Source organism: Manacus candei, unplaced genomic scaffold (assembly GCF_025592945.1).
Source record: "Manacus candei isolate 608988 ecotype Guabito, Panama unplaced genomic scaffold, ASM2559294v1 h1tg000019l, whole genome shotgun sequence".
In the NCBI taxonomy this organism is placed as follows: Eukaryota; Metazoa; Chordata; class Aves; order Passeriformes; family Pipridae; genus Manacus; species Manacus candei.
The window spans coordinates 4,654,816-4,681,801 of NW_026138067.1; the positions used below are offsets into that span (position 1 = coordinate 4,654,816).

The 26,986-nt window shown below is 43.3% G+C and overlaps 1 protein-coding gene across 1 annotated transcript in view; it reads left to right on the plus strand.

Moving 5' to 3' along the window:
- LOC127470057 (uncharacterized) overlaps positions 1–25,662 on the plus strand; it is a 44,811-nt gene extending 19,149 nt beyond the window's left edge. Inside the window, exons 4-5 of the mRNA XM_051785114.1 lie at positions 6,032–6,145; positions 21,930–25,662. Of these exons, the coding sequence (XP_051641074.1) occupies positions 6,032–6,145; positions 21,930–21,998 (183 nt within the window). The 3' untranslated portion in view covers positions 21,999–25,662. The remainder of the gene's footprint in view (positions 1–6,031; positions 6,146–21,929) is intronic.
- The last annotated feature ends 1,324 nt before the right edge of the window (positions 25,663–26,986 follow it).

The following is a 26,986-nucleotide window of genomic DNA, read 5'->3' on the forward strand; positions in this document are numbered from 1 at the left end:
GGGAACTCTATAACCTCCCTGGTCAGCCTGAGCCAGTGCTTGGTCACCCTCACAGTGAAAAAGTGTTTTCTTATGTTAAAACTCATACACTTAGTCTCAATTTTCATGTGATGCACATACAAATACTTTTGGAAAGTGAAAAAATCAGGTTTTGCTCTTCTTCCTTCAAACTGAGTAAGCAAAAAGGACAATATCTACAAAAAGACAAGTAAATAGAAGAAATTGAAAAATAATTTCCCATTAAAATGCTTCTTTTTTCAGCCAAACCTAATTAGAAAGGCAATTTCCTAGAAGCTTTCAAAAATTTTCCCATTTCTTTCACATATATTTTTGCAGTATCACTGCACTTCACTTATGCATGGAGCATCTCCCTGAAGAAATCTGGAAGGCCTTGTCATTGATATGCCTCTCACAGCTTGCTGATGCTGTGGCACCATCAGAAAACTGGCCACTGTATGCTAGGTAGGCTACAAGGCAGCTGGACAAGGCAGTGCTTCCTTAAAATACTCCAGACATACATAAATATATATATATATATATTTCCACTACTCTATGCATATACATATATTAAAAATGCTGAGTATTTAAATCAGTACATATGTAACATAGAGATGCAGTCTTGTGTATGTGTGTGTGTGTGTGTATATACACAATCATATGTGTTTCAGGTCCTTTTCTTTCTCCTTTATTCCCTTCCTCCTATACTAGTCTCCTTAGATTGTAAGCTTGGTGGATCAGATGCTATGCCTGTACTGGTGTATCTTGTCTTAAGAGGGAAATGAGGGTATTCCTGTAATATAAATCACAGAATCACACACAAATATTAATTTATAACCCAAAATCTGTGTTCAAAGAACACTAAGGCTGCAAAATCAAGCAGCCAGAGATAGGAAAGACTAGAACTAGAGAGTCCTTTGCCACTTTAATTCAGTCCCCTTTGCATGCTACTAATTACCTGATCACATATTCTGCTTTTTCCTTTTTCATCACCTCATTCAGTGTCTGAAGTATGCAGTTCTAACTTATTGAGCAATGAGGCAAAATTGGTTTTCCCCGTTTTCCCCTGACTATTCCACATGTGAATTCACATCCTGTTTACTGCACGCTGTTCAAACACTGCTATTGAAATGAAATGGTCACTTCCACTCTGAGCTAGATAAAAGTAAAGTAGTTTTGATGTGGTAAAATTGAGGTAGATTAGGGTGAAAAAATTAAAAAACTCGGGGGACACAATTTGAGATAATACCTAATTTTTCACAGTATCCATCACCAAATAATACATTATAATTTCAAAGCTCAGTTCCTGAATCTGAGTTTGATGCTCAGGGCTTCTGAAAAATGAGCCCAGAGAGCACCAAGCCACCTTTAATTGCAGATCACAGACCAAGCCATTGACCCATTTGAATCCAAGCATGAGCTGCTGTCATTATGCTCAAGACACCCAAGAAGAAGAGAGCTCTCCAAGTTCTCTCCATCCTGTGGTGTGGGTCCCCATATGTTCTGCAGTGTAAAACATTGATTCTGTGCTGCCTCAGGTAGCACACGTCACAGGATCCACAAATGGAGTTTTAGAATGAATTAAATATGAAAATGAATAATGCACCTTGTGCACTGCTCATGAGGAAACCTAGTTTGAGACCACATTTAATTTCATACTCTTAAATATTACATTGTCATTGCACTATAGAATGCTAAAGTAAAAATGCTGGCTACATCCTGGGATCAGCAGTGGAGGTTTTGACTGCCAGGCAGGGAGAATCAGAGGTGCTGGCCCTTGGGAAGGTAATGGGGGCACTGTGAGCTGTGGAACGGGTGAGCTGTATGGATATGTCGTGAAAGTCAATCCCCTTGATATCATTCCGGATGTTCAGTTCAGACTTATCGTCTTTAAGTTTCAAAGTCAATCTTGAGTGTATTTCTTTGGGGCTGCCATTTCCCATAAAGATTCTCCAGTTTTTCACAGCCTCTGACATACTCGCATCTGTTTGCACTCACTTTGGGCTCGGAAACATTTCTCAAGAGAAGGAGCAAGTCAGGTGAATTTTTCTAAAAGAAGAGGTGAATTTCTTGAGCACAATTTCTTAGTATTGCAAGAAAAGTGTGGTTTGTAAGAAACTGGTCTCCTTTCAAGCCTTTGAGCTGATTTTTTTTCCATGGGCTACTTGGCTCTGCTGTCTGCTCTGCGCGAGGTGTTCCCAGCTCAGCTGGCACAGACAATATTTGTGCGTGACTGAGAGAACCTCTGCATTTCTGGTGACTTTGAATTCATGCCCACACCCAGAGCAGTCCCCAAGCTGCCTCGTGCTGCCTCAGCTCCAGACTTTAAGGACTACCTGAGGTACCAGCTGAAGAAAATCACCAAGGCTATTTTTGGAAACTACCCACAACTACCCCATAAGTTTTCCTACTTGTAATTCATAGAAGAGATGTGAGCTGTATCTGGATGATGCCACATGCCTGCACCTTTCTGGTACCTTTCAGTCCCATACGACAGTACAGAGAGGGAGGCATAGGTGCCTGCTCTCTTCTCGCCTCTTTTGGATCACCTGTGGGCTGTGGAGTTGGTTCTGCAGCCAAATGCTCACCAGGTGACAGGGAAGGCAGAAGTATGAAAGTGCAGAAGATTGCTGGGGAAGGAGCGTGTGGGGTGATCATGTGAGCAGCCAGGGATCCAAAGGACTGAGAGGCTCAGATATGTGGAAAGGGGAGATGGGAGAGATCAGAGTCATTGACATGCTGTGAAGCATTAGGATGTGAAGCAGGGGGGTCCACTGTAGGAAACTGGCAACTGAGGATTCTGGAAGGGGTCGGGGGCAGGCCAGGAGCAACAGGTTTGGTTGCAGGAGCAACAAGGTCTATGGCCTTCTTCTCTTATGTACTTAATGCTTCAGGTTGGGGAACAAGACTGCCAGGACTTTCAAAGGCTTTTCAGGGACACATGATAACCTCAGGGGCTCTGACAAGTCGATGCACAATGAGAAACCAGCTCACACACACACACAGTGGGGCTGAACAGCCTGGCCACTGTGTGATATGAGGTGTCATGGGGCTGGGATGCAAGGGGAAGGTGAGTGTATCCCCTCTTGTCCTGTATGAAAATTCATACTAGGAATTAAGATGCAATATTTGTGGCAGTCAGGGGCTCAGCTCAATGATCCAAGGAGCCCATTCTAGCCCTTTTTCTCTAGCTCAGACATATATATCACTGTCCAACACATCATCTGAGGGCACTAGGCAAGCATAGCATCCCTGCTGAGCCCAGACACAGGACTGACCTCTATATACACCCTTTCGTGTCTTTTGCTAAAGCAGACGTATGGAGGGAGGTACACAGTTTTCCCATGTACATGCTTTCACCTTTCTGATGCCTGGACACTGGTTCTCATGATCAGAGTCTGCACTGTAGCTAGTTCTCCTGACCATCAACAAAACTCCTGTTGGCTTTAAGAACAGTGGGAGTGGACCAAGGAATCTCTGAAAATCTGATTTCAAGTAAGAGGGACTTACATAACATACCACCAATTAGAAATAATTAAGCTAAATGTGAAAAATAAAGTATATTCAAGAAAACAATAGGAGGGAAGCAACTGACTTGAAACTGGACTTTTTTCCTATACTTTCATAGATATAGAGTACTTCATTTCACTTGTCTATGGATAAGAGAAAACAACCCCTCCTGTTGGAATTATCTGACTCCACAGCCACTGCAGTACATCACTGCACATTTTTTTTTCTACCATGTCTGGTAAGGAACTGGAAATCTGTTACCTGGGTTTCAGGAACAAGTCAGGAACATGACATTTAGTCATCTGCTTCTCCAGTTTGCGTGTGTTAGATCAATGGTGTGGGCTGCTGTGAATTAATTGCTATTCCTTTTTATGTACTTTAGCTGGCTACAGCTGCTCAAGACACTTTTAAATATCCTAACAACTCCAGTATTGTTTGCTGACACTTTCTAAATTCTCTGCTCAGCATCTGGTTGTCTTGATAGCATTGAGTGCCCTGTTTCACTTGGAGGCAGCCAGGGGCTTTGGTGCAGGGCCTGTACAGGTGCTGCGGAAACAATCCAGGGCAATTTGAGTACATCTAAAAGCCATACTGTTTATTTTTCTGTTCACATGGGCTACTTATCACAACCACCTGGAAAATGCCACACATGCATTACCCCAGAATAGGGCTTTGTGACAGCGCAAGAAAAATGGTTATTTCGTATGATTCACTAGCAGTAAGTCACCAGTAGGTAAAGCATGTTTGATGTAGGGTATGAAGGCAGAAAGATGAGAGAAGAGTTTTAAATTTAAATGGAAGATTTATTGATATAAAAGATTAGCCCAAATTTCTGCTGTTGGTGGCCAGAAACCTGCTCCCTTGCCATGACCCCTGCTCCCACCATCAGCTTAGGTTTGTCTGGAGTTTTGTTGTGTGTAGGTTACAGCTGCATGTGTTTGTTCCAGAGTTGTGTGTCAGTACTACTTGGTACACTGACAGTTTACACAGAAATGGTGTGTAAAAAACCAAAAAGGACTGTCCTGGTTTAAGCCTAGCTGGAAATAAGGCACCACACAGCTGCTTGCTCAATATCCCACTCCCCCAACCCAAACCCAGGAATGGAGAGGAGAATGAAAGTAAAACTTTTATGTTGAGGTAAAAACAGTTTAACAATTGAAAATAAAGTAAAATACAGTAATAATGGTAAATGATAATAAAAAGGGAAAACAAGGGATGCACAATACAATTGCTCACCACCTGCTGACCCAGAAACCCTCCCATGGGTGCAAAGCATTTACTTTCTCTGCTGCTTTTCCTTCAGCTCAGCCAAGGTGGGAGCTCTGGCTCAGTGGAGACCCACAACTGTACTGGGGATGAGGAGAGTGTTGGTGTGTCTGGGAAGGAAAAGGCCAAGCACGCCAAGTGAGTGCCCTGGGGCAGGGCGTACCTGTGGACTCCACAGTATCCAAGGACCCAAGGGTGTGCCAGGCTGAGCTGCCAGGGTCTGCCCTCTCCAACTTTTCCACAATAGGGAACTGGAACACAAGACAATGAATGAGGCTGAGACTGGGGTGAAGCAGCCTGTGCCTGAAGCTTCATGTGGGGTCACTGCCTCAGATACAGCATAAGGAAAACTCATGATCCAGGAAAGCAAGAGCTGTTCCCTATGGCTTGCTTTCTTCTGAGGTACAGGAGATGTGCTCTTCATCCTGACTACATCACCTCTCGGTTCTGCTGAGAGGTGCTTTGGGGTGGCTGAGAGGGCATTGTAAAACCTGTCCTGGCTTTCACTGACTCTCATTGCTAGAGCAGTGAAGTACTCTGCCTTTCCCTTCCTCCTCCGCCTCAGCCTCCAGCCTTGTCTTGTGCAAATGTGTGGGGTTGGAAACAACTGTAATCTGAGTGGAAAGGGATTGTATGGTCATTCCTGGGTCACCTGGAGCATGTATGCCACAGCAGCTGGTGCTAATAAAGGGAAGCTGTGGCTCTTGTAGTTGTTCTTGTGATCCTGCTAATGGTATATGTGTGGGGATTTCCTCTCCTTTCTATACTCCTGGTCTGCTGCACAGACAGTATTAAAGAACTGATTTTTTCGTTTGACTTTGGCTCTGCTGCCTGCTTTAACGTACTCTCCATTTTTACAACTGGTTCAGCAGTCTCCTCCCCATGAGCTATCATATCACTATTATCTTCCTTATTAATCATATCTGACGTTCAATTGGTATATTTTGACAACCTTATCAGTGAGATTTTTGTACTCATTTGACCTCAGTCTGTCAGGGATGGGAGGACAGGGAATCCTTGAAAGAGCCTCAGCTCAATGATAAATACTGAACAGGAGAGGAATCTTTCTTCGTGACCTTTTCCCATGTTCTGTAAGAAACAATGGGGGAACCTATCATAGGCTGAGTGCACCAAATGCCAGAGGACCCCTTGCCTTCACTGGGTTCAGCACACATTACCAGAACATACAGAGTACTACACTGTGGAGTGCTTAATCACCTGTTTTAATGCAAGGAATCAGATGCCTGTTCTTTTCCAGCTCTCTCTCCATCTTCCTGGTAATACTGAGAAATGTACTCTCGGTCAGCACCTGCCATCATGTTACGAACTCCAGAGCATGAACTCCTCTGAAGCTGCCCAGTCATTGCTCCAGGTAAGCCTCACCAGTAAACATGCAACAGTGGTCTACTACCTTAGGTTTTAAATGGATTCACTAAACACTGCCATTATTTTCTTTTGTTTGTTTCAAATATTGCAAAATCTGAAAGACTCAAAGGTTAATGGAGTCTAATCCACTACAAGACTAAGTGATTGCCCATCCTCATATTGACATCTCCTATACTGTCAGTTCCTCAGGGCAGAGAATCCCTTTTCTGTGCTTTGTAAAGCAAGACAGACTTTCAGGCTTTTGTGGTGCTAGATACCTTCTGAGTGAAAGCAGAACTCCTGGTCTCAAAGTGTTTAGCTAGGTAAGGCTTCTGCATTGCTTCTTCAAACACTTTACAATTCCAGAAAAAATATTGAGCAAGGCCTTCAGGATTCAGTCCATGAATTGTGATTCTCATAGCACATGTGGTTCCTGGAATGATTTGATCTAAAATTGTGTCATGGATGTCTCTTCTCCTGCTTGTCTTCCTGCTGGAGAAATAGTCTTAATGTCTGTAGCTCTCATATGACTGCAACTTGTTGCACAGGAAGCAATTACAGGTGAGGCCTGAGCTGCCCGGTCTCGTGTCTGCCTTCCTGGGTCACATTAGGCATCTGTGGACAACTGGATGGATGGAATGTGCTAACAAACATTCCCCCACATCAGGCTTGTCCTACTGCTTACATCAGTCATATGCCAGTCAGGGCAAATCAGGTGAGTCAGATAAAGGTCTCAAGTGTAGGATTGTCTCCAAGCAGCAAATACTGAGGTATATCTGTACTTCCCCCCCGCACAGAAAAACTTGGAGAGGGAGGGAGGGCTGGAATATAAGAAGTTTCTCTTTAGCAGTCCTGTGTAAGAGAAGCTTCTGGAAGCTGAGGCTATGTCTCCTTACATTTTCCTAAATCACCACAAGACACTAGAGAAGAAGCAAGATCAGGCAAAATTGTTCAGGTACTTGGAAGGGGGGAAGGAGGCTGAAATGGCTGTGATGTTGTATAGCCTACAAACCTAGCCCATGCACATGAGCTTGTCTTTGGTCTGGGGCATGCTGTACCCTCTTTTCTCAAGCCCAATGGCAATTTTCCAGGATGTTTGTGAGGCTTATACACAAGTTGTCTGTACCAAGCAGGTTATCACTTACCTACTACTAAGCTGTCCTGGAAGAGGCTCCCATTAATTTTTTTCCCTCCCTATGATGATACATTCACTAAACCACAAAGCTGCTTTGGTCTGGACAACATCAAAAGTCATGGTCTGCTGTGGATTTCCCTTTTAAACTCTTGGCAATTATGCACACTGGCAGCTATGTGTCCCCTGGGGGCCACTGCTCAGAGATCCTTCAAATGGGCCGGGTCCTTTCATACAGCTCTGGACCTTTTTTTTTCTGTGACCTTCATCCACTGAGGTTTCACTTGTCCTTGAGCCTTGGCTGCCTTGGGCAGCCACAGCTGGTAGTGTGCTTGAATTTAAACCTCCCATGTATACATGAACTTGACCTGATGTGAGCCTTGTGCTGCTGACTCCTTCCTCACGTTCCTTCTCTGCAGCTGGGCCAGCACACAGAGATTTTGCAACGTAGTACTTCTGTTTTATGACCCACATCGATCAGACAATTGAAAAGTTGGCTCTGACTTGGGGTTCAGGGCAGGAAAAAGGCTAATTTCATCTTGTATGTGATGATCCAGCCTGGTGCTACTGCATGCAACAGAGAAGTTGTACTTGGAGATCTGTTCATTCAAATAGAGAGTCTGGCTTCAGCTGACCTGGGTTTAGACACCTTACTGACTGAACGGCTGCTGCTTTGGGATTGGATTCCAGTTCTTGGAGCAGATGGCATATGGGAGGTTGTGTGCTAGCTTGCTGCCTGTTTCTGCCTGCAGCTGGATATGATCCTGGAATATACTTCTGCTGATAAGCATGAGGCCCTAGAAGAGCCAAACCATTCTGCCCAGCAGACTGTCTGGGAAGGTTGTCCCTGCTGTTCAGCAATGACTTTGGAGTGGTTGTTTAAAGACAGAAGTAATCTGTTCCAGGGTGCCCATGGGACAGCACTGAAAGTGCCAAAATGGTTTTCAGATACAGAAAACATAGCTTTCCATGGGTTTGTTCTTGACCTCATTAAAAAGGAATCAAATATTTCAGCTGCCAACAGCTGTCCAGTGCTCTGCAGAAGCGTAATTGGTGGTATCCATCCATTTCCCCATGGGCAGTCATTCACGCGAAAGCTGTCGCCAGTCTCCTCCACAACCAGGCTACGTGACAGCAGTCCCAGAACTCCTGATGGCAGGAGGCTGCCTGATCATCCCAGGGTGTGGTGTACCTCACCCTCTCTTTTAGGGACATGCCAAGGCCTTTTGTGCCTGTGAGACATCCTCGAGCCAGGGAGCAGTTCCCTGCCTGGGTCAGTGGTTAAGAAACCCACCTGATCCCCCTACTTTTGCCATAGGCCATCAAGTATCAGTCAAAGGACATTACTAACGAGGACTTCACCTCACTCTCTGAGAACATGCTGTTGCCTCACGCACTGCTAATTCTTGCCAGTTGTGCCTCTTCTCACTTCAACTGCTCTTTCCTGTAGCTCTTGTTAGAGGCAAAGCGAGCAAGTTTCTTTTCTTTCTCCCATCCATTGAGTGCCTGCTCACACTCCAAAACATGCTTCTTCTTCCCTTTTATCTGATTTCTAAAGGGTTCCAGGTTCTCCAAGCTCAGTTGCTTTCCCACCTCCTCCACCCCTACCTTTCTGGGCCATGCTCAGCAACAAGTGTGAGTTATGCAAAATGTTTGTCTCCCATCAGATGTAGCAGATATTCCCATCATTTCTGCCCAACTTCACTGCCAGTAATAAGGATGTAAATACTGCATGAGCTGATGCTAGATGGGGATCAAATATGCACAGCTGCGAGTTATTATGTGGTACTCTGCTCTAAGATTGGTGAAAAGAACCATTTTACAGCTACTTAGGATTTTTATATTCTCTTCCCAGGAACTTTCATCTCAATGTGCTCACAAGATAACATCTTAATTAGTCACAGTCCTTCATTTCAGTTTTGGTTTTGCTTGACTTTGTTGGTTAAACAGCTGAGGTCTCCCTGGACCAGAGTCATAGCAAAGCCAACTGGAGGCAGAGACTTTTCACTGTAGCAGGGCAAGCAGAAGTGTTTCAGGAAAAAGGGGAGGATTGTTTCCATCTCCTTGTCTCACCCCTCACTCAGAGGAGCCCTAAATAATACAGCCTGAACCATTCCCATCTTGAGGCCTATGGATACCTCCTTCCTTCGACTGTAAAATGGACAAAGTTCACTTGAGGCAGGATGTTAGACCTGGGGAAACGAAGCAGCCATTACCTCTCCAGAACATTTTGATGGTGTCTTATTTTCAAGTTTTATATTATGTGAAATGACAGTAAATCAGGCACAACACAAAGCAAATTGTCTCTGAAGCTATCAAAATTGTCACTTTTGGATGGTTTTGTGTTCAGCTATTACAAGCATGCTTTTTTAAATATTCCGCTGTCTTCGTTGATGTCTCTGTTTGCTCACTGAGACACATCAAAAGGCTTGCAATATTCCCTTTTTCTCCTGTGCAAAAGGCACAGGTGCCTCTTGCTGCCACATGCCAATCCATTTCTAGCATGCCTGACACATGAAGGTCAAACGCTTTTTCTGATGTTTCTGAGCTTGTGCATTGTGGACTGCCTTATGCCTGTGAGTGTTCTTTTCACAGCACAGGGAGGACAGGCAGTATGCAAGGCAGCACAGCCAGAGCACAATGAGCTCAGGTCAGGAAGGCTTTGCTTTGCAAATCATGTCACCAGGGTTGACTCAACCCCAAGGCAGGTGTGTGCTTAAATGGAGGGGGACTGTAATGAAATTTCCATCCTTTCCAGGTTGGAAACTGCAGGCAGCCAGAGCAGATGTCAGAGGATAAAAAAATAGGGGAGATGCCAAGTTCCCAGGTTGTTTAAGGTTATAAATAAAGTATTTTAGGAACAGAGGAGGATGAAAGGCCCATCCTTCTGGCTGGTCCTCATTTTCCCCAGAATTGAGATGCCATATGGGGGACAAAGCAGGGGTCCTTACCTCAGGACACTGTTTCTCATGTGGGAGCAGAGGACAATGCTGGGGCTGCCTGTGTGGAAGGGAACAAGACCTTGAACCATGGGGTGAAGCTTGGACATAGCACTTCTGTCATTCGTGTCCCATAACAGTGTGGGGGAGTCTTGATGGAGGTATCATGTGCAATGATGTGGGAAAAGACTATTGCAACACTTCAGCACTTACTTTAGTTTTTTGGGTTATGTCACTTTGCAGTTTCTAACAAGTTTTCATCTCATCTTCTTGTATGTAACATATGATTTTGTCCCCCACTAAGTCATTGCTTTGTTCCTAGTGGTAGCTGTAGGGTGATGTTTTCTCAAGAGCTGTAACTAAATACAGTGTCTTCCTTTAGGTTAACCTTCCTTTGGGTGGACTGAGTAGTTGGTACTCACTTCACTGCAGACTAACATAGGCATCAACTCGGGTCCCAGGGAAGGACCGTCTCCATGAGGGAGGGAAGAGGGGAGACAGCCCAGCAGTGCTTCGCTCCGCAAACATGGGCACCACTGTTTTCCAGGGTGGGGACAGGGGTGGGCAGAAGGTGCCTGTGCATCTTTTGTGATGAGACTGCAAAGGAATGTGTGTTTTCTTTAGTTTTGAGAGGGGGAGAGGCTTCCAGCTTGGCCATCCACATGCAGGCTGCCTCTCATTGCTTTAGAGGGCACTGTCTGGGGAAAAAAAAGTCAAATTCTGAACTAATGGAAGAAAAACAGTTGGAAAGATTATGAATTGTCAGTGCCTAAAGCTCAGGCAGGAGCAGAGCACACCAGCAAGCACAGTTCTGACAGGCACTCCCAGAGGTGAAATTCCCCAGGGAGATCCTTCTGTGGCTCAGAGCCAGGCAGAGGAGAGCAGAAGAAAGATTTCAAAGTGCTACTGGCCATTTTGGGGCTTATTTTCCTCTGAGTCCCTTAAGGGATGCCTTGTTATGCCATCTTGGCAGCAAGAGACATTACCTGGCTGCTAATTATCTTTTGTCATTAAAAATCCCTTTTTGACTTTGCTGAGAAAAACAGTGATCCATCCAGTACCCTGTGGTTGTGCTTCATTTAGTGGTATCCTTCTTTTGGCTGAAGGGTTTTCAGAGGTGTTCAAAATTGTTACACATCCAGCACTCACACAGACTTCCTAGATGATATGCACCAGAATATTGCATTCTGAATATTTGAAAATCCCGGCTGGGATCCTCTCTGTGTTTCCTCTGCTCTGCAGAGCTGTAGTGAGCATTTCCAGCTGCACCCGTGGACGTGGTCACACACATCCCTCTTCTGTTTGCTGACATATGGAATGAATAGCTAGCAGCTTTATTGACATTTCTGTAAAGGGTGCAACTGTCATAACAAAAAGATACCCATGTGTCCAATTTAGCTGCAAGTTTACTTCTGTCCTACAGAGCCTGGACCTGCAATTCTGAACTGTGCTGCCACAACTAATACTGGATTTTTCCAGTATGGATATTAACAAATGCACATATTCCCACAGTTCTTTGTCATCCTCTTTGGATTTTCCTTTTCTGGTATAGCACATTTTGAATATGCAGTAATACAGCCAATGAGAAATAAAACACTAGCAATGCTGCTATATCAGTACTCAACAAAACTGTCAAAATTGGGGAATGAGGAGGGGAGATGGAAGAGAGGAGACTTTAAATTTCATTTAATGATATCTACTAATATTTGCAATGTCAGACGATGAAGCAACATCATCTACATCTGGAGGAGAAAAGGAAATAGTTGTAGTTCCATTTTCGCATCCCAAAGCTTATGGTGTGACAAATGGTGTTTATCCTATCTGGAAAAAATGTTATTCTTAATTGTAATACTGTCACTGCTGCCAGCTCTCACAGCTTCAGTGTGTGGCTCATGTCAAATGGGGTCTTTTAAAGACCTGTTTTGATTATACAGGAATCTCAACAATGCTTTTTTTTTTTAAGCTTGAAAGTATCTCCCAGAGTAGAACATGAAGATTGAAGATTGGAAGACAAAGAATTCACTATAAATTGACTTTTTAAAATTTCATTGTTTTTGAGGAAGTGTGATTGTTTCATCTTATTTTTCAGTTTTCCAAGTTAGTAATACCACACTCTGGAACAGGAAGGCCCAATATATGCAGGTAGACATACACACATGCCTGTCACTTCATCTGTTGCTGCAGTGTCTCTCTGCAGAGAATTACATTTATCAATGCAAGCCTTGTATTTTTACATATCTATCAAACACTTACATATATAGAAGGTGCAGGAATATGTGGTTATACTTCTGTTTGTTCACCTGATTACATTTCCTGGACTCATCTGGGAAGATACATGCCATAATACCCCAAAGATTATTCATACCGTAAGATCACGAGGAGAAACTTTCTGGGAGACATCTGATAATGTGGTTAAAAAACAAAAAACCCCACCAAACCCTGAAAAAAACAGCTCGTATGTCACAGACACTAGATTTTCACATTAAGATACAGGGAAACTAGAAATGAAGAAAACTTTCAAGATACAATTTCCTGCTGTTAAAGATTGGTGGGAACATGCAGGTAAATCCAATGCTTAGAGGAAGGCAGTTGGTGCATATATTTGGTCATATGTATTTTTATTTGACATCAGAGTATTAAAAGGGGAATTGCCCATCTCATAGTTCCCTGAAAGTGCTGGGCACTCATTCACATGCAGAGCAGCAATGCTTCTTAGCTAGTGAGCCACCACTGACTGTGACTGTGCAGCTCTTTTCAGAAACGAGGAGATGATGCATGAGCAGGAGAGAATCTTTCCATCCACCAGATAGCAACAGCCAGCTTTGCCCTGTCACACTCAGCTTGAGGGACCCCTGTTGTAGGATGCAGGAATGTCTGACTATGGTTTTTTGACTTGAAATAGACCTTGGTCCAGTCTGAATAAATATTTTAATGCTTAGCCACAGAAAGACTTTGTCAAGAGGATGGTTTTACACACTGGAATTAGAATATTTCTTGTAAACATTAGCCTGACTTAGTTCCATTGAATGTGGAGGTGCCTCACCAGAGGGGAACACAGAGTTTATGGTCACACTGGCATTCTTCCTCTGGCAAACAGAAAGAGCAAGCAGCAGAAGCAACAAACCCTGGAAGATGAAACCAGGCAGAGAGGAGGTGAGCTATGGGAGTAGCTGGAGGTACTATGGCTCCACGCTGAGGCTGGGAAGGTCACTGTGAGATGGCACTGATTTTCATCTATACAGAGCTTTGAGATCCTTGCTTGGACCATGTTGTGGAAGCGTGACACCTTGTAAATAACAATACTTTGAGTGGAAAATTCAGCAGGAGCCTGGCCAGAGGAAGCCTTTGGGGTCACTGTGAAGGAGTCCTTCAAACATGTTGCCTGGTGCTCAGCAGCAGGGAGCATGTGAGTGAGCACTCAGCTCCTCAGCACCTGTGCACTGGCAGACTGCTAGGGCAGGTATTCACCTGGGTTATTCACCTGGTCAAAAGGACCCCAGTAATCAAGCTGAAGATGATTTAAACTGTGTGGTCTCACCCAGCTGATTCCAACAGAAGGATATTTGGGAGCAGTCTCACCAGCACAGTCATCTCCACCAGAGATGAGTAGGGGATACTATTATTTGGTTTGAGGACAGCAGGGTACCACGCACTCTTCCAGAAACAATCATGGGATATGTAGATGATGGGGCAGCTATTTTCCTTCAGGGATTTCAAGCAAAGGCTTGTTGGTGGCTGTATTTACCAAGCAGATGTTTACTGTGAACTAGATGACACAGTTTTACAAAGGCCATGGGACTATGGTCAAAATGTGAGGGTGCTGTGTGGGATTCAGACCAACACCCTTTGTAGCATTGCCAGTCCCTCAATCCACACAAAAATATACCAAAAAAAAATCAGTGCATCCATCTATCAAGCCAAATAGCTCTTATTAGTCCCCTTTCCTGCCAGCACTAGCAAGCATGGGAGGTGTAGAAAGGTGAACCATGACTGGTCAGATAGGGTGGGGAATAGGGGCAAAGCATGGCCCTACTATGCTCTTGGCCTCTGCCCAAGATAAGTAGCTCCTTTTCTTTACCCTTTTGGAATACCACAGTGGAAGAGGCTGAGGCAATGGTCCTGTACTGTCTCTGGGTACAGTTTTATCCCTGCTCAGCCCTGGGTCTTTGTTTTGGAGTGATGCTGTCCCACCTATATGGATCTACAGCAGGTGAAAACCAGGTAGATCTAAGGACAGAATGGGTGTGAGAGCTTGGGCTGTACCTCTTGTTCCCAGCAGAACCCATCCATATCTAGTGCAATTAATAGAAAATAGTAGACTCCCTTTAGATTTATACCAGAATAGGAAAGCAGAAGCTCCTAAGATGTTCACGTTCCCAGAAGAGCTATGTACTTTAATACAGATCACACCCACCCTTTTCTCTGGCCTCTTTCTTTAGGATGACTCATGCAGATTTCTGCTTGCAGTTGCCTTCGATCACTCCAATGAGTCTGCTGTGATTCAGCTGTTCTCATTTTGAACTCCCTCAGAGCATTCAGCCAATCCCAGCTTACCAAGATTGGAAACTAATGAAAACAACATGATATGATTTCCAGAGATGGTTGGTGTGCTTGATGCTCAGCTGCCTTTCTCTGCTGAATTGTCATGCTGCTCCTCTGCAGGAACACGATCAACTCTAACACTCATTGGGACAGCAGGCATGGGGATGTTTGCCCTCATCTCCAGTGAATAGCTTACATTCCAACCAAGTATTTTTTACCATATTATGATGAAAATATGACATGATACACACACTAGAAAAAGTTGGGAATAGTGTTTTACAGGGACAGAGGCTATAGGGCTGTCACCATTGGCCTTAAGAATCATGGTTTTCCTCTAAGAAGAGGATGTCCTGTCTGAAACAGAAAAATGCAAAATTAGGAAAGGTTGATCTCCAAAGATGATCAGTGTGTGGAGTAGATGAGGCAGAAACTCCACTGTTTAGACCTGGAAAGCTGAGAGAGGGTCACACCTAGGAGCTCAAGTACAAGTTTGAGTGGAAAAACAGATATGAAGGGGATCCTGAGAATAAGAGCTGACAGGGAGAACCAGAGAAATCAACCCAGCTTCTTGCGGTGAACAGCATAAATAAATCCTTGAACAGGACAACAAGCTGTTTTAAGTGGGAGGAGATGAAGGAAAAGAAAAAAGACATCTTTGTTGATTAGAAAGTTACACTGCATTTAGCAAAGTCCTGAAGGAATTATGGGGTGAGGAAAGTCTTGTTTTGGGGAAGGTTGCCAACTGAGCTGTGATGTTATTGTAAAAAAAATTATTTTGGGGCTTGTGCATGTCTTGGGAGGCAGTTTTTAAAATTTCCAGGGAAAAGAGAAACCAAAGCAGCAAGATCAAGTGGAATATCTTTTCTGTCTTCTTTTTGTGAGCAATAACAGCTCAAGTTACAAATGAAGATTATTTGTGTTCAAGATTCAGCATGTTACCTTTTCATTTCCAGTGGACATCTGCGAACCATCTAAGAAGTCCTACAGCAAAAACAGGAAAGATGAATGATGACATTAACCAGTCAAACAAAATAAGGCAAAAAAATCCTGTTTGGAAGGAAATTCAAAACAAAAGGGGTTTCCCCCTTTTTAAATATACTATAAAGAGCATAAAGGGCACACACATAATTTCTTTTCCTTTGGGACACAACTGCAAACCATATAATGGAAAAAGACACTCAAAACAAGTTGGCCAGAAGAATGGAGCAAATGCCTGGCTCTAATGGAAATGCCTCAGCCCTGCTGATCCCAGGACCTCTGCTTCTTCTCAAGTAAAAGCTCCAGCAGCACTGCACACCCACGGCTTGGATCAGCCCTTGGCTCAAGAGTGACAGAGCAAAAATTTTACTTCCTGCAGAACATAGGACATTGCATAAGCATCTACTGAGCCTCCTGGGCACAGGGTATGATGAGATCAGAGGAACAATCCTGGTGTTTGTGACAAGTTCCTTTGGGGGACTACCAACACCATCAACCAAACCTTTGGTTTTCTGGAAACAAATGTTTTTCTGTTCAGCAAGTTACTCCTAAATTGCCTGGTGACCAGACTTCTCACTCACCTCTATTCTTTGAATGATAAGTTCATTAAAAGGTCTTGGTCGTGTCCCAGACATCTCCTCTCTAATGTGAACAATCCTGGCTTTCCAGTCTTTCCTCTTGAGGAAGCTGTTTCCCTTGGCTCTTTTGGTTGCCTTTCTCTAACCCACCATATCCTTCTTTCACACGCACTACTATGGGTGTGGGTGCACCAAGCTGGACTTGCGTCCCTGAGGATGCTCACCATTTTCCTGGCTTTCTGGCTACCATGGCACAATCAAGCTGGGTTTTTAAGAGAATAATCCATGGTGACTCCAAGAGCATTTTCTTGAGTGGTGGCTGCCAGTAGTGAGTTCAGAACCATGTAAACATGATTTTGATTATCCTACAGATTATTTTACCCAAGACCTCATCTTTGTGAACACTGAAGCTCATGGATCACCCTTCTGCCCCCTTCCTTGGGTCCTCCTGGAGTTCTTCACCTGCAGCTCAGCATTTCACCAGACAAGTGAGCTTGCCATTGACTGCAAACCTGGGCATCCCAGACACACATCCTTGCTCCAGGCTTCTGGTGAAGATATCGAATGATACCAGAGTGACTCCTAGGAGTTCTGTTGCTGCTGCTTCTCCATCTGGAAGAAGTCACAGTTGAGCCCTAACTTTTCCTTTCCATTTTCAAATCACAAAAGGACCTTTTATTCAATCCATGGTGGCTTAGCATCTTCATAGCCTTTGATGAGAAATTGTATAAAGCTACCTGAAAATCTAAATATGTCCAGTTTCTCTACATACTTGTTACCACCTCCATGGACTTCCAGCAGACTTGTGAGGCAAGGTTGTCCCTTACAGAAATCGTGTTGACTGCTTCCCTTGACATCACATTTCCTCATGTGTACAGTGATCTTTTGGCTCTGCTGTTGTGGCAGGGATGGAAGTCAGACTCACTGGCCTGCTGTTTCACAAGACCCCTCCAGCTGGGGAGCTACACTGGCAACTCTGCACTGCTCTTCCAGCACAGAAGCCAGTTGTAATGGCCGTTTACACACCTTGGCCAGCAGTTCTGCAGCTTCACATGTGAGCTATCCTGTAAATGGTGCCTGGTCCTGCTGGCTTACTGACCTGCGGCTTATCTGTTTGGTCTGATGTTTCCTGTTGTTCTAGCTCTTCTGCTGAATTTCTATGGAGAATATGCTGGGTTTGGAGCTCTTCCTTATGTGTTCATCAGGAAAGACTGGAACATAAAACCCACTGAGCATTTTTACTGTTTCCTTGTCCTCCCCAAGTGCCCTTCTATATAGTTGTCATCAAACCAGCTGGCTTCCTGCCTTTGCTATATAAAGAACTATTTACTATCAGTCTTTGCAAGGATCACCTCATATTCTTTCTTAGCCCTTTTAATTTTTGGTATATGGTTGACTTGCCATATTTTATAGTCTTTCCTGTTCTCCCAATTTGGGTAAGCTCCCAGTTTTTAAACATTAACTTATTGCTTGTGGTAGCATTCTTAATGTACCTATTGAGCTGTGAAATGGCCTTTTTGGATCATATTGTTTTCTTTTCAAATTGTGTCAAAACTTTTACCTGGGATTTTAATATAGTATTTTTCAACAGCACCCAGGCTGCCTGTTCCCTTCTTGCTTTTAGACTGCTCTTGCTTTCAGACTGCTCTTGCTTCTTTTTTTCCTGTTTTTTTTTTTTTAATCTCATTTTTATAAACATCTCTTGAAAATGAACATCCATGTGCTGAATATGCTTGGGTTGTTCTCTCCCATTGCAACACTGTACTTTGATTACACAGAACTGCTCTCCCATTAACATCTGAAGTAGGTTCTGTGTGCCACCCAACACCAACTCCAGAATAACATCTTTTTGTGGGTTCTATGGCTATTTTTTTTAACAATCTTTTATTTGTGTCCCTGCATCTCACGTTGACAGATTCAAATGTTGTTGATCCAAATGTGGATCATCCTATAACCTGCCTTAGACATATAGCTTCTTTAATCTCACTTAGCAGTTCACAGAATCACAGAATAGTCAAGGTTGGATGACACCTCATCAACCCACCCCTTCTCAAAGAAAGCTGAGGCACAAGTTGCTCAGGGCTGTGTTCAGTTGTGTTTTGAGTACCTCCAAGGATGGAGGCTTCACAACCTCTCTAGCAAACTGTTCCAGCATTAGATCACCACCTACACAGTGAGACATTTTTTTCTTTCATTTAAATGGAATTTCCTGTATTTCAGTGTGGTGGTTTGGGCTCATTGTCTCTTGTCCTTTCCTTAAATATCCTTGAGAAGCTCCCCTTACATAATTGCAATGATGGAGTTCTGAGAAAGCTCAGCAGAGCCTGGCCAGGTTTTTAATTCATGACAGTCCTTTTCCTTGTAAGGATCCTTGTAAGGATCCCCTGTGTTTAGTACTCATGAGACTACATTTGGACTACTGTGTCCAGTCTGGGGCTCCTAGTAAAACATTGACAAATTGGAGAGAGTCCAATGGAGGGTCACCAAGATGGTCACAGCGCTGCAGCACTCACTGCAGCAGGAGGGACTGAGAAAACTGGATATGTTTAACCTGGAGAAGAGAAGGCTGAGGGAGGTCTTTGTGCTGCGTACATCTTCCTTATAGGGAGTTACAGGAAAGACTCAGTTACATGCTTCTTGGATGTCTACAGAAAAAGTGGAGAAATTCCAGCTGGATATATGGAAAAAATTTCACCCCAGTACTTAACCAGGGGAACAGGTTGCCCTGAAAGATGGTGGGACGTCTGTACTTAAAAGTACTCAACACCTGGCTGAACTAGACACTGAGAAACATGAAGTCACTTAGAAATGAGTTATGCTTTGAGCAGTAATTCTTCCTCCACCCTTTGCTTTTGGCATACCTTTTCCTGAAAGCTTACCTATAACTTATGGCAAGATAATTGCCTTCTCTGGGCATAAGCATTTGTGAATGCCAGGCTTCATTCCCAGTCAGTGCAGAGAGCACATTTAATGACGCAGCTCTCTGGTAACAGAACAAGTTTGGCATCTCCTGGTGCCTCACAGTGCCTGAAAACATAAAGCTGATTGCCCTCCAGGGCAGTGAGAGCAAGTCCAAGACGAACAACTCTTCCACTACAAGGCAAGATGGAAAAGACTCCAGAACAGTCATAAAGACATTGCTCCTTTGCAGGCAAATTAATCTCTGCCTTTCCATCCTTTCATGTAATCCACCCACCACAGAAAGTTGCTAACTAGGACTTGGAAAGTAAAATGTGCATTAAATGAATGGATTTGGTAGAGGGAACATCTGCTTATGAGTAACTTCATGTTCCCTACATATGATAATGGTTATGGATTAGTGTGCAGAATACTGAACTTGTTTACAGCTCCTAGGAACTGTATGTTTTGAATCATTAATAAGGAGTGTTTTCAAATGCAGAATTTCTCATCAACACAAGCATTGCTGTTTTTCCCCTCCTTCAATAGGTGCAATTCAGTTCGCAAATTAAATATCAGTGAGATTCACTTAATGTCACTCAGCAGCCAAAGAGATCAACATTTTTATTGTCACAGTCTGTTCTACTTGGCATATTGATATTTATGACAGTAACCTGGCAAAAATAGAACCATTTTCATGGGATCTCTAAAAGATATTCCAGGTTTAATCTGATGTAACACCACGGGAAGTAGGAAAAGTTTTCTGGAGAGGTGGGTCTACTTGTTTAAAATAAACCTGGAAACAAAGAACTTAAAATGAAATTACCTCTAGCTCAGAATATATATATTTATGAAGAAGACTCTGCATCTAGCGCTCTGCCTTAAAGAATTTTCCATGATCTGATTCTCACCTTTTTCAGTTGTTTCCTTCTCCTCTCGCTTTTCACTGAACTCTTTAGGCAGCTCATTCTGTTGTGGAGATACTGCCTTTAAAAGCAATAAACCAACTTTTTAGTAGAAGTATGTATGTGTAAATCCCAGCTAATTGTTACACTGACTTAAGCTCTGGCCAGTGTTAAATGCAGGTTTGTAGGGCTGCTTATTTCTCCCTGTCATTTTCATGTGGTGTTGCCTCTGCCCTGATGCTCATTTTCTCTAGATTGCAATGTGAGCCTCCCGAATGCCACCATTCTTGTGTGTGACTGGGAGGTCTACATTCCAGTTCCCCATTTGAGCTGGGAGCAAGAATAGTCCATGACATATTCCAGTAGGAATGCCTTTTTAAAAGAGCTTTTTGGCAACACTCCAAACACAGCAAGTGCGGGATGGGGATCTGATTTCACCTCTAATGCAAGAAATATTCATGTGAAAACTTCTCTTCCACGGAAGAGATTGCAACAACAGTTAAAAATTGTAATTAGTTTCCCCGAGTTATCTGATTTTAATAATCATACACATGCACCACACCCTCCATAACCACATGCACGCCCTCTCACAGCTGAACTAATCTGAAGGGAATTGGTTGTGTGTTTTGTCCTGTGTCAGAAAAGATGCTCAAAATGACTTGGGGATGGCTGGACAAGTTTATCAGGCAAGACAAGATGACAAGGAAAAAGTATTAAAATCACAAGAAAATTCACATGACTGTATTTGGGATTTTTAATTACTACTTTCCCCGGTGCAGAATCTGAAGGAGGAAGACTAGCTGTGATGTGCAATCTCTGAGGAAGCAAGCCCAGGACCAATGCTCAGCAGCATGATCTCTCCAAGAAAAACTTTAAGCCAGCTTCCCAGGAGAGAACATTTTTCATAAAACAACTAGCCCATTTTCTACTTGCCAGTTCTCAAGAAAGACCAACCAAAAATAAGCCTAGGAAATAGCATTCACCTCTACTAGGTTCTAAAAATCAGCAGATCAGCAGAGACGTTTGGTTCATGTCATCCTGCAATGTTTCACACATCCTTCACCTGCTAATCCCTCTCAGTCCTCAGGAAGCCGTATATCACCTCTCCTCTTGCTAACACCCGCTGTGGTCCATGGGTGTCATTACCTTAGTCTACTACAATTATTTCATTAAAAATAAACTGATCTCAAAGTGATTGTTCCCAACCAGTACCATGAAAATTGCAGCTTCTGTCTCAGACCTGTAATACAAGCTCAACTACCCAAAGACTTATGTATAGTTTTGGAGTACATAGATTTGTTGCACGAAAAATTAAACCTACAGTCCTTTCCTTGTCTGTGTCCTTAGACTTTCAGAGCTATTACGATGACACGTAATGCTAGGGGCTGAACATAGCCACTTCCCATTGTTACAGGAAGGCTTAGGCTCCCTTCTGGAACCAAATTACTCAAACAACAAAGATTTTGTCTCACAACAAAGATTTTGTCTCACAACAAAGATTTTGTCTCACAACAAAGGCAGAGTGGCTCCTTTGTTATCTCTGGTGGTTTGTGTGAATGTTAAAGATATGCAGACACAGTAGAGAAAAAAAGTTAGCTACTAAATGCAGACAAACATAGAAGTCATCACAGCAGGAAAAATCCCCCACCCTAGTACAGACTTTTGGCTGAAAGATAATGTCTTTGTTCTCAGCTCCAAGATGCTGTCACTACTATTTGATTTCTTCTGCTCTAAAAGAAACAGACTACTACACATGCTTTGTAAATGAAAGGGATTGCACTAAAAAAATGTTTGTTGGTATTTTTTTTCTTCTTAACAGAAAGTGCCTGCAGGGCCCCTTCTTTCAGTCAACAGCTTGTCAGAAAGCATCAATAGTGAAGGAGTTTGATATGTTACCTTCATCCTTATTAGCCATTATTGATCCGGAGGAAGGACAAGCATGTTGCACTGGATGGATACTGGAGCTCCTGAGCACAGACTGTCTATATTGAAACTGATCAGATATTTGAGCTTTGATAACTTTGTAGATAAAGGTTCCAAGACATTGTTAAAGAGAGGATACAGCCTGTGGTGGATACAAGCCTGAGAGTTCCTCCTAAAGTTGGTTACAGCATGGTGCTAATAATGCAAAGTTGCAGGTTCAATCCCAGTATGGGCTATTTTTGTAAGAGCTGGACTTGATGATTGTTGTGGGTCCCTTCCAACTCAGAATATTCTGTGATTCTGTGATCTCCTCTAGGGAGATTTTACAGTGAAGAAAATTACAAACTTAAAGATAAAAGCATTCTAACTCATCTTCCAAAAACAAGACCACATACCAAAATATTATAATCCACTCAAGCATATTTTAAAAAGCTCAAGATAATTTCCATCCAAAAGCTTGAGAAGAATAAACCATCCATCTGGGCCTCAAATAGTTACATAGGTATATCTACTTAAAGGTACAAAATGTATAAGAACATGAGAGGGTTGTTTTGCAAATGAGAAATTCTGAAACTTCAAAAGTTAAACATCTTCAATAAGACCACCTTCTCCAATGCTGAACACTGGATAATCTAGAAATACAATTAAGAAACTCAAATATCTTGAACTCTGCCTTGCTCCTGACTGCATCACATCGATTTTTTTTCTCTGGTGAAGACACCGAGATAACAGAAACGTGAAAGGAGGCCACAGGAGAGAACAACTGTGTGGAACATCAGCCCCTGATGACAATTATCACATTGGCAGAGCTGACTGTGGAAATGTAAGGTTCCATGGCAGCTGGGTGCCTGACCCTGTCTTCAAGCTGTAAAAAGCTCACGTGCTTAACTGTGGGGATCAGACTTCTTAGGTCTATTGCCACAAGTTTGTCAGAAATACTGGTCTTATTACTATATGATAAAACTATTTTTTAAGGCTAATAGTTTAACAACTAACACCCCTCTGGCAAACTGTGCATAACCTCTCACATACAATGTCTTTCTAAACCTGAAGATTTATTAAAAGAGAAGAAGAACTGAAAATATCAGGGTGATGGAAAGAAACTGAAACCCCTTTAACTCAGTCACCCCTCTGAATGCGTCAGGCAGCACATTTTCTGTCACCAGCCATAGCAGGCAGATCTGGGCAGGCCCCTTTTGTGGCCGTGCACTGTATGCTGAGTGTATAAACACAAGATAAGAATGGCTCCAAACCCGGCCGGCTGCGTCACTGCCTGCTGCTGGCATCCTTCACTTCCAGCAGGCAGAGGAGAGCAGAAGGGCAAAGGATGGGAGCCCGCTGGTAAGGGGGACTGTGAGGCTGGGACAGGGACCTGTATTGAACTCTTGAAGACAAAAGGCTTTCCTGTACATGAAGAGCATTTTAAAAGCTCCCTCTCATGGCCTGAGAGTTCACAGGCTTGGTAAACAGGCTTTGGTAAAGCTATTTAAAAACTTTCTTTGCCTGATTTGAACACAGTGGCCCCGTTCAGGAAAGTGATATTTTTCTCTGGAGATACATCCTGTCTTGGATGTGGTGAAGCGTTTATTGAGAAAAAGTTTGTCAGGAGTCTAGCAGGACTTACCCTTTGCAGGGGTAGAGCTCTATTCCAGGACAGAGCATGCTGTGTCAGGGAAAGCAGAGGAAGGCTAACATTTTCTGGCCTGAAGTTCAGGGCACTTTTTCTGGATAAAAGAGCTTCAGGTTACTATTTGATTACCTGACAGACAGCTAATCTTTTCTCATGTCCTTTTAGAGAAAAAAACCCCAAAACTTAGAAAGGCCTTGGTGTTGACTTACTAAAACAATTTAAAAAATTCTAAAATCTAAACCGTTTTTGTGGGGTGGCATGAGCTTTTCATTTCACCTCCCTCTCAACCAGTAAGTTTCATATCAAAAGCAAGTGGGACTGAACTTTCCCTCAGCAGCCCTTCCTCTTAGAATTGGGGTCATTTAGATTGGAAGACATCGTGGGAAGTCATGTTGTCCCTCCTTCCATTAAAGGTTAGTCCAGCAAGATCAGATGGCTCAGTACCTTGTAAGTCAAGTTCTGAATGTCTGCTGGGATGGAAGTGAGACAGCTTCTCTGGGCAGCCTGTTCTGGTGGTGAACTACCTTCATGGTGAAAATTATTTTCCTAACATTGGAATGAATTTCCTGTGCTGCAGTTTGTGCCCATTGCCTTTTATCCTGTCAGGGTGAACCACATAGAAGAGTCTGACTCCAGTTACTGAGTAGTGAAGGGCAAAAACATCTCCCTTGGCCTTCTCATCATGGGACTGGACCAACCCAGCTCTGGCTGCCTCTTTTCAAACATCACCATCTGGGTGACCCTCTGCTGGTCTTGCTCCAGTTTGTCAGTGAACTTCTTCAACTGGGGAACCCCAGAACGAACACAGTACTCCAGCTGGGGTTTCACAAGTGCAGAACACCAGAGAGGAATGACTGCTCTTGACCTGTTGGCTATACTCTTGCTAGCACAGCCCAACACATGGTTGGTCTTTGCCACAGTGGCATATTGCTGCCACACATCCAGCTTGAGGCACACCAGGGAACCTGGGTCCTTTTCTATAAAGTTGCTTCTTAGACAATTGTTCTGAGATGTTGCATAAGCCTATTCCATCCCATGTTCAGGACTTGGCATTTGCCTTTATTGAATGTCATGAAGCTCCTGTCAGTCCGTTCCTCCCACTGTCAGGGTCCCTGTAAACAGCAGCCCTGCCCTCCAGCATATCAAACACATCCCTGCAATTTGATATGATCCACAAGTTCTAGTTGTTAGTACACACACTAAAAAGTGTTGGCTCCAGTACCGGTCCCAGGGGGACACCTGCCACCAGATGGATTTTGTAGTGCTGATTCTGATTCCAACCTTTTGAATCAGGCAGTCCAGACAATTATCCATCCATTGTATTGCCACTTCCCCAGTCCATATCTGACCTTTTCACAGAGACCTAGTGAAAATTTTGGGTGTTTGTAAGATGTTTGAGAGTTGCAGCCCCTGTGTGAAAAAAACCCACCACAATAAATTTGGACAGAAATATATTTGTTACATTTTGTGAGTGCTTGAATTTGCAAATTAACTGAGGTTTTGTTTATACAATTTTATTTACATTTATACCAAGTGGGAAGTGTTGCTTGGGGCTTAAAAGCTTTTAAATATAGTGTGTGTGGGGGGTGTTAGTGGTACGTTTTTGGTTTTTTGGGGGTGGTGGTGTTTGTTTGTTTTCCTAATAATATGCTTGGAAATCCTGTTGTTAAAAGATGCTGTAGGAATAGCTGTGAGTGATTGTTCCTAATGAATCTCACTAACTGCAACTATGGTGACCAATACTCTTAATGCACTAGTTTTCCACAAAACTTTTGCCTACTGTAGTGGATTGCATGGTTATTCAGGTTTCTCTTCATTTGCCTATTGTTTCTCTCTTTGCTACTTGTGGTTCACGAAGACAGCCCACCCAGCTGCAGCAGTCAGTACCTTCCCCTCTTACCATGGAACTGGCAATGAAAGGAGTACATCTGACTTCAGGACCACCCCAATCTGTCTCTTCCCTTCTCACATTAGGCCAGGCCATCCTTGCAACAGCAAAAAAATAATTTTAATTACAGTGCTGAGAAACTTGGAACTCCATTTGAATAGATGATGAATTTACTTCATAACCACGATTCATTCTTAACATTGAATGGGACAGCGGGGGGAATGGAAAGATTTCACTTGAAAAGGGAAGGTTTTTTGCAAAGCAAATGAAGAAAACTTACTGAGAAAGCTCAAGACTCTTTACTTTGCCAAAAAGGCAGGCAGGCCTTTTGGTAACACTGTTAGTTTTCTTCCACAGATAAAACATCCATTTCTGAAGTAGAGGCTTTTGTGCAAGAGGACTAGCTGTGGGCATTTGAGGCAGGTTTGGATGGTGGAAAGCCCTGCACGTCACAACAGACACACATTAAAAAGCTCACTTGCTAAATGGGTCAACACAGTGGAGTGGATGCAACCTGACCATTATCACAGCCTGTCAGGACCAAGCCTCACTGTTGGAAGAGCCATCCCAGAACTGTGTGCTTACAGCAGGCACTGGTTGTGAGATGGTCACGCATACTCAAATTTCTGGTTTGCTTCTGCTTAGGCAATGAGCTTGGCAACAGCTTTCCAACAGCCAAAATTAGGGAACTATTAAAGGTCTTGGAAGGCAGGAAAAGGAAATAACACAAGTTCATAGAAGAGTTATTTTGAGGGAAAAAGTCTCTGTCTTTCCACACAGCAATTGCAATGGCTGAAGCCGCTCAGTAGCCTGCTATGTTGTTTTGGATATCTGGATGAAGATGGGCATTATCTGAGGAAGGGAAGTTTGACCAAAAATAGTAGGAAGCAGAACTAGAGACTGACGCTTTTTTGTTGAAAAGTTCAATTGGAAAGCACAGACACAAGGCAACAGTGAGAGAACAAACCCCACTAGACACATGTTGGGCACAGTTCTTACGGCATTACCGGAATGCACTGAAAGATGATGGGGATGTGGCTAGTCATAAGAGCACATGTAGAATGAAAGCTTTGTAAAATCTGGCTTTGCTGTAAGTTCAAATGGGTGTATCTGAGGAAGGAAAATAGTTTCTTCCTTTCGTCATTGAGTTTTCAGCGTACATTGGGATGCAGAGACTCAAGAGAGCCATGGCTTACCATCTTCTTGCTCTGTGAAGACTATCCTCATAGCAAGGCCATGTACCGATGGCTGGACAGTATTAGGGATGAAAATGGAACGAAGAATATCAGGTTAGTTATATGAGGATAATCACCAATGGGCAGTCTTGCATTCAGATATCAGAACAACTTAAAGTTTTCAGGTGAGTCCAGCTCTCCAAGCAGCTCAGGAACCAAGCGGCAGATCTTGCTGAGGCTGACAGTGCTCCCTGCCATCA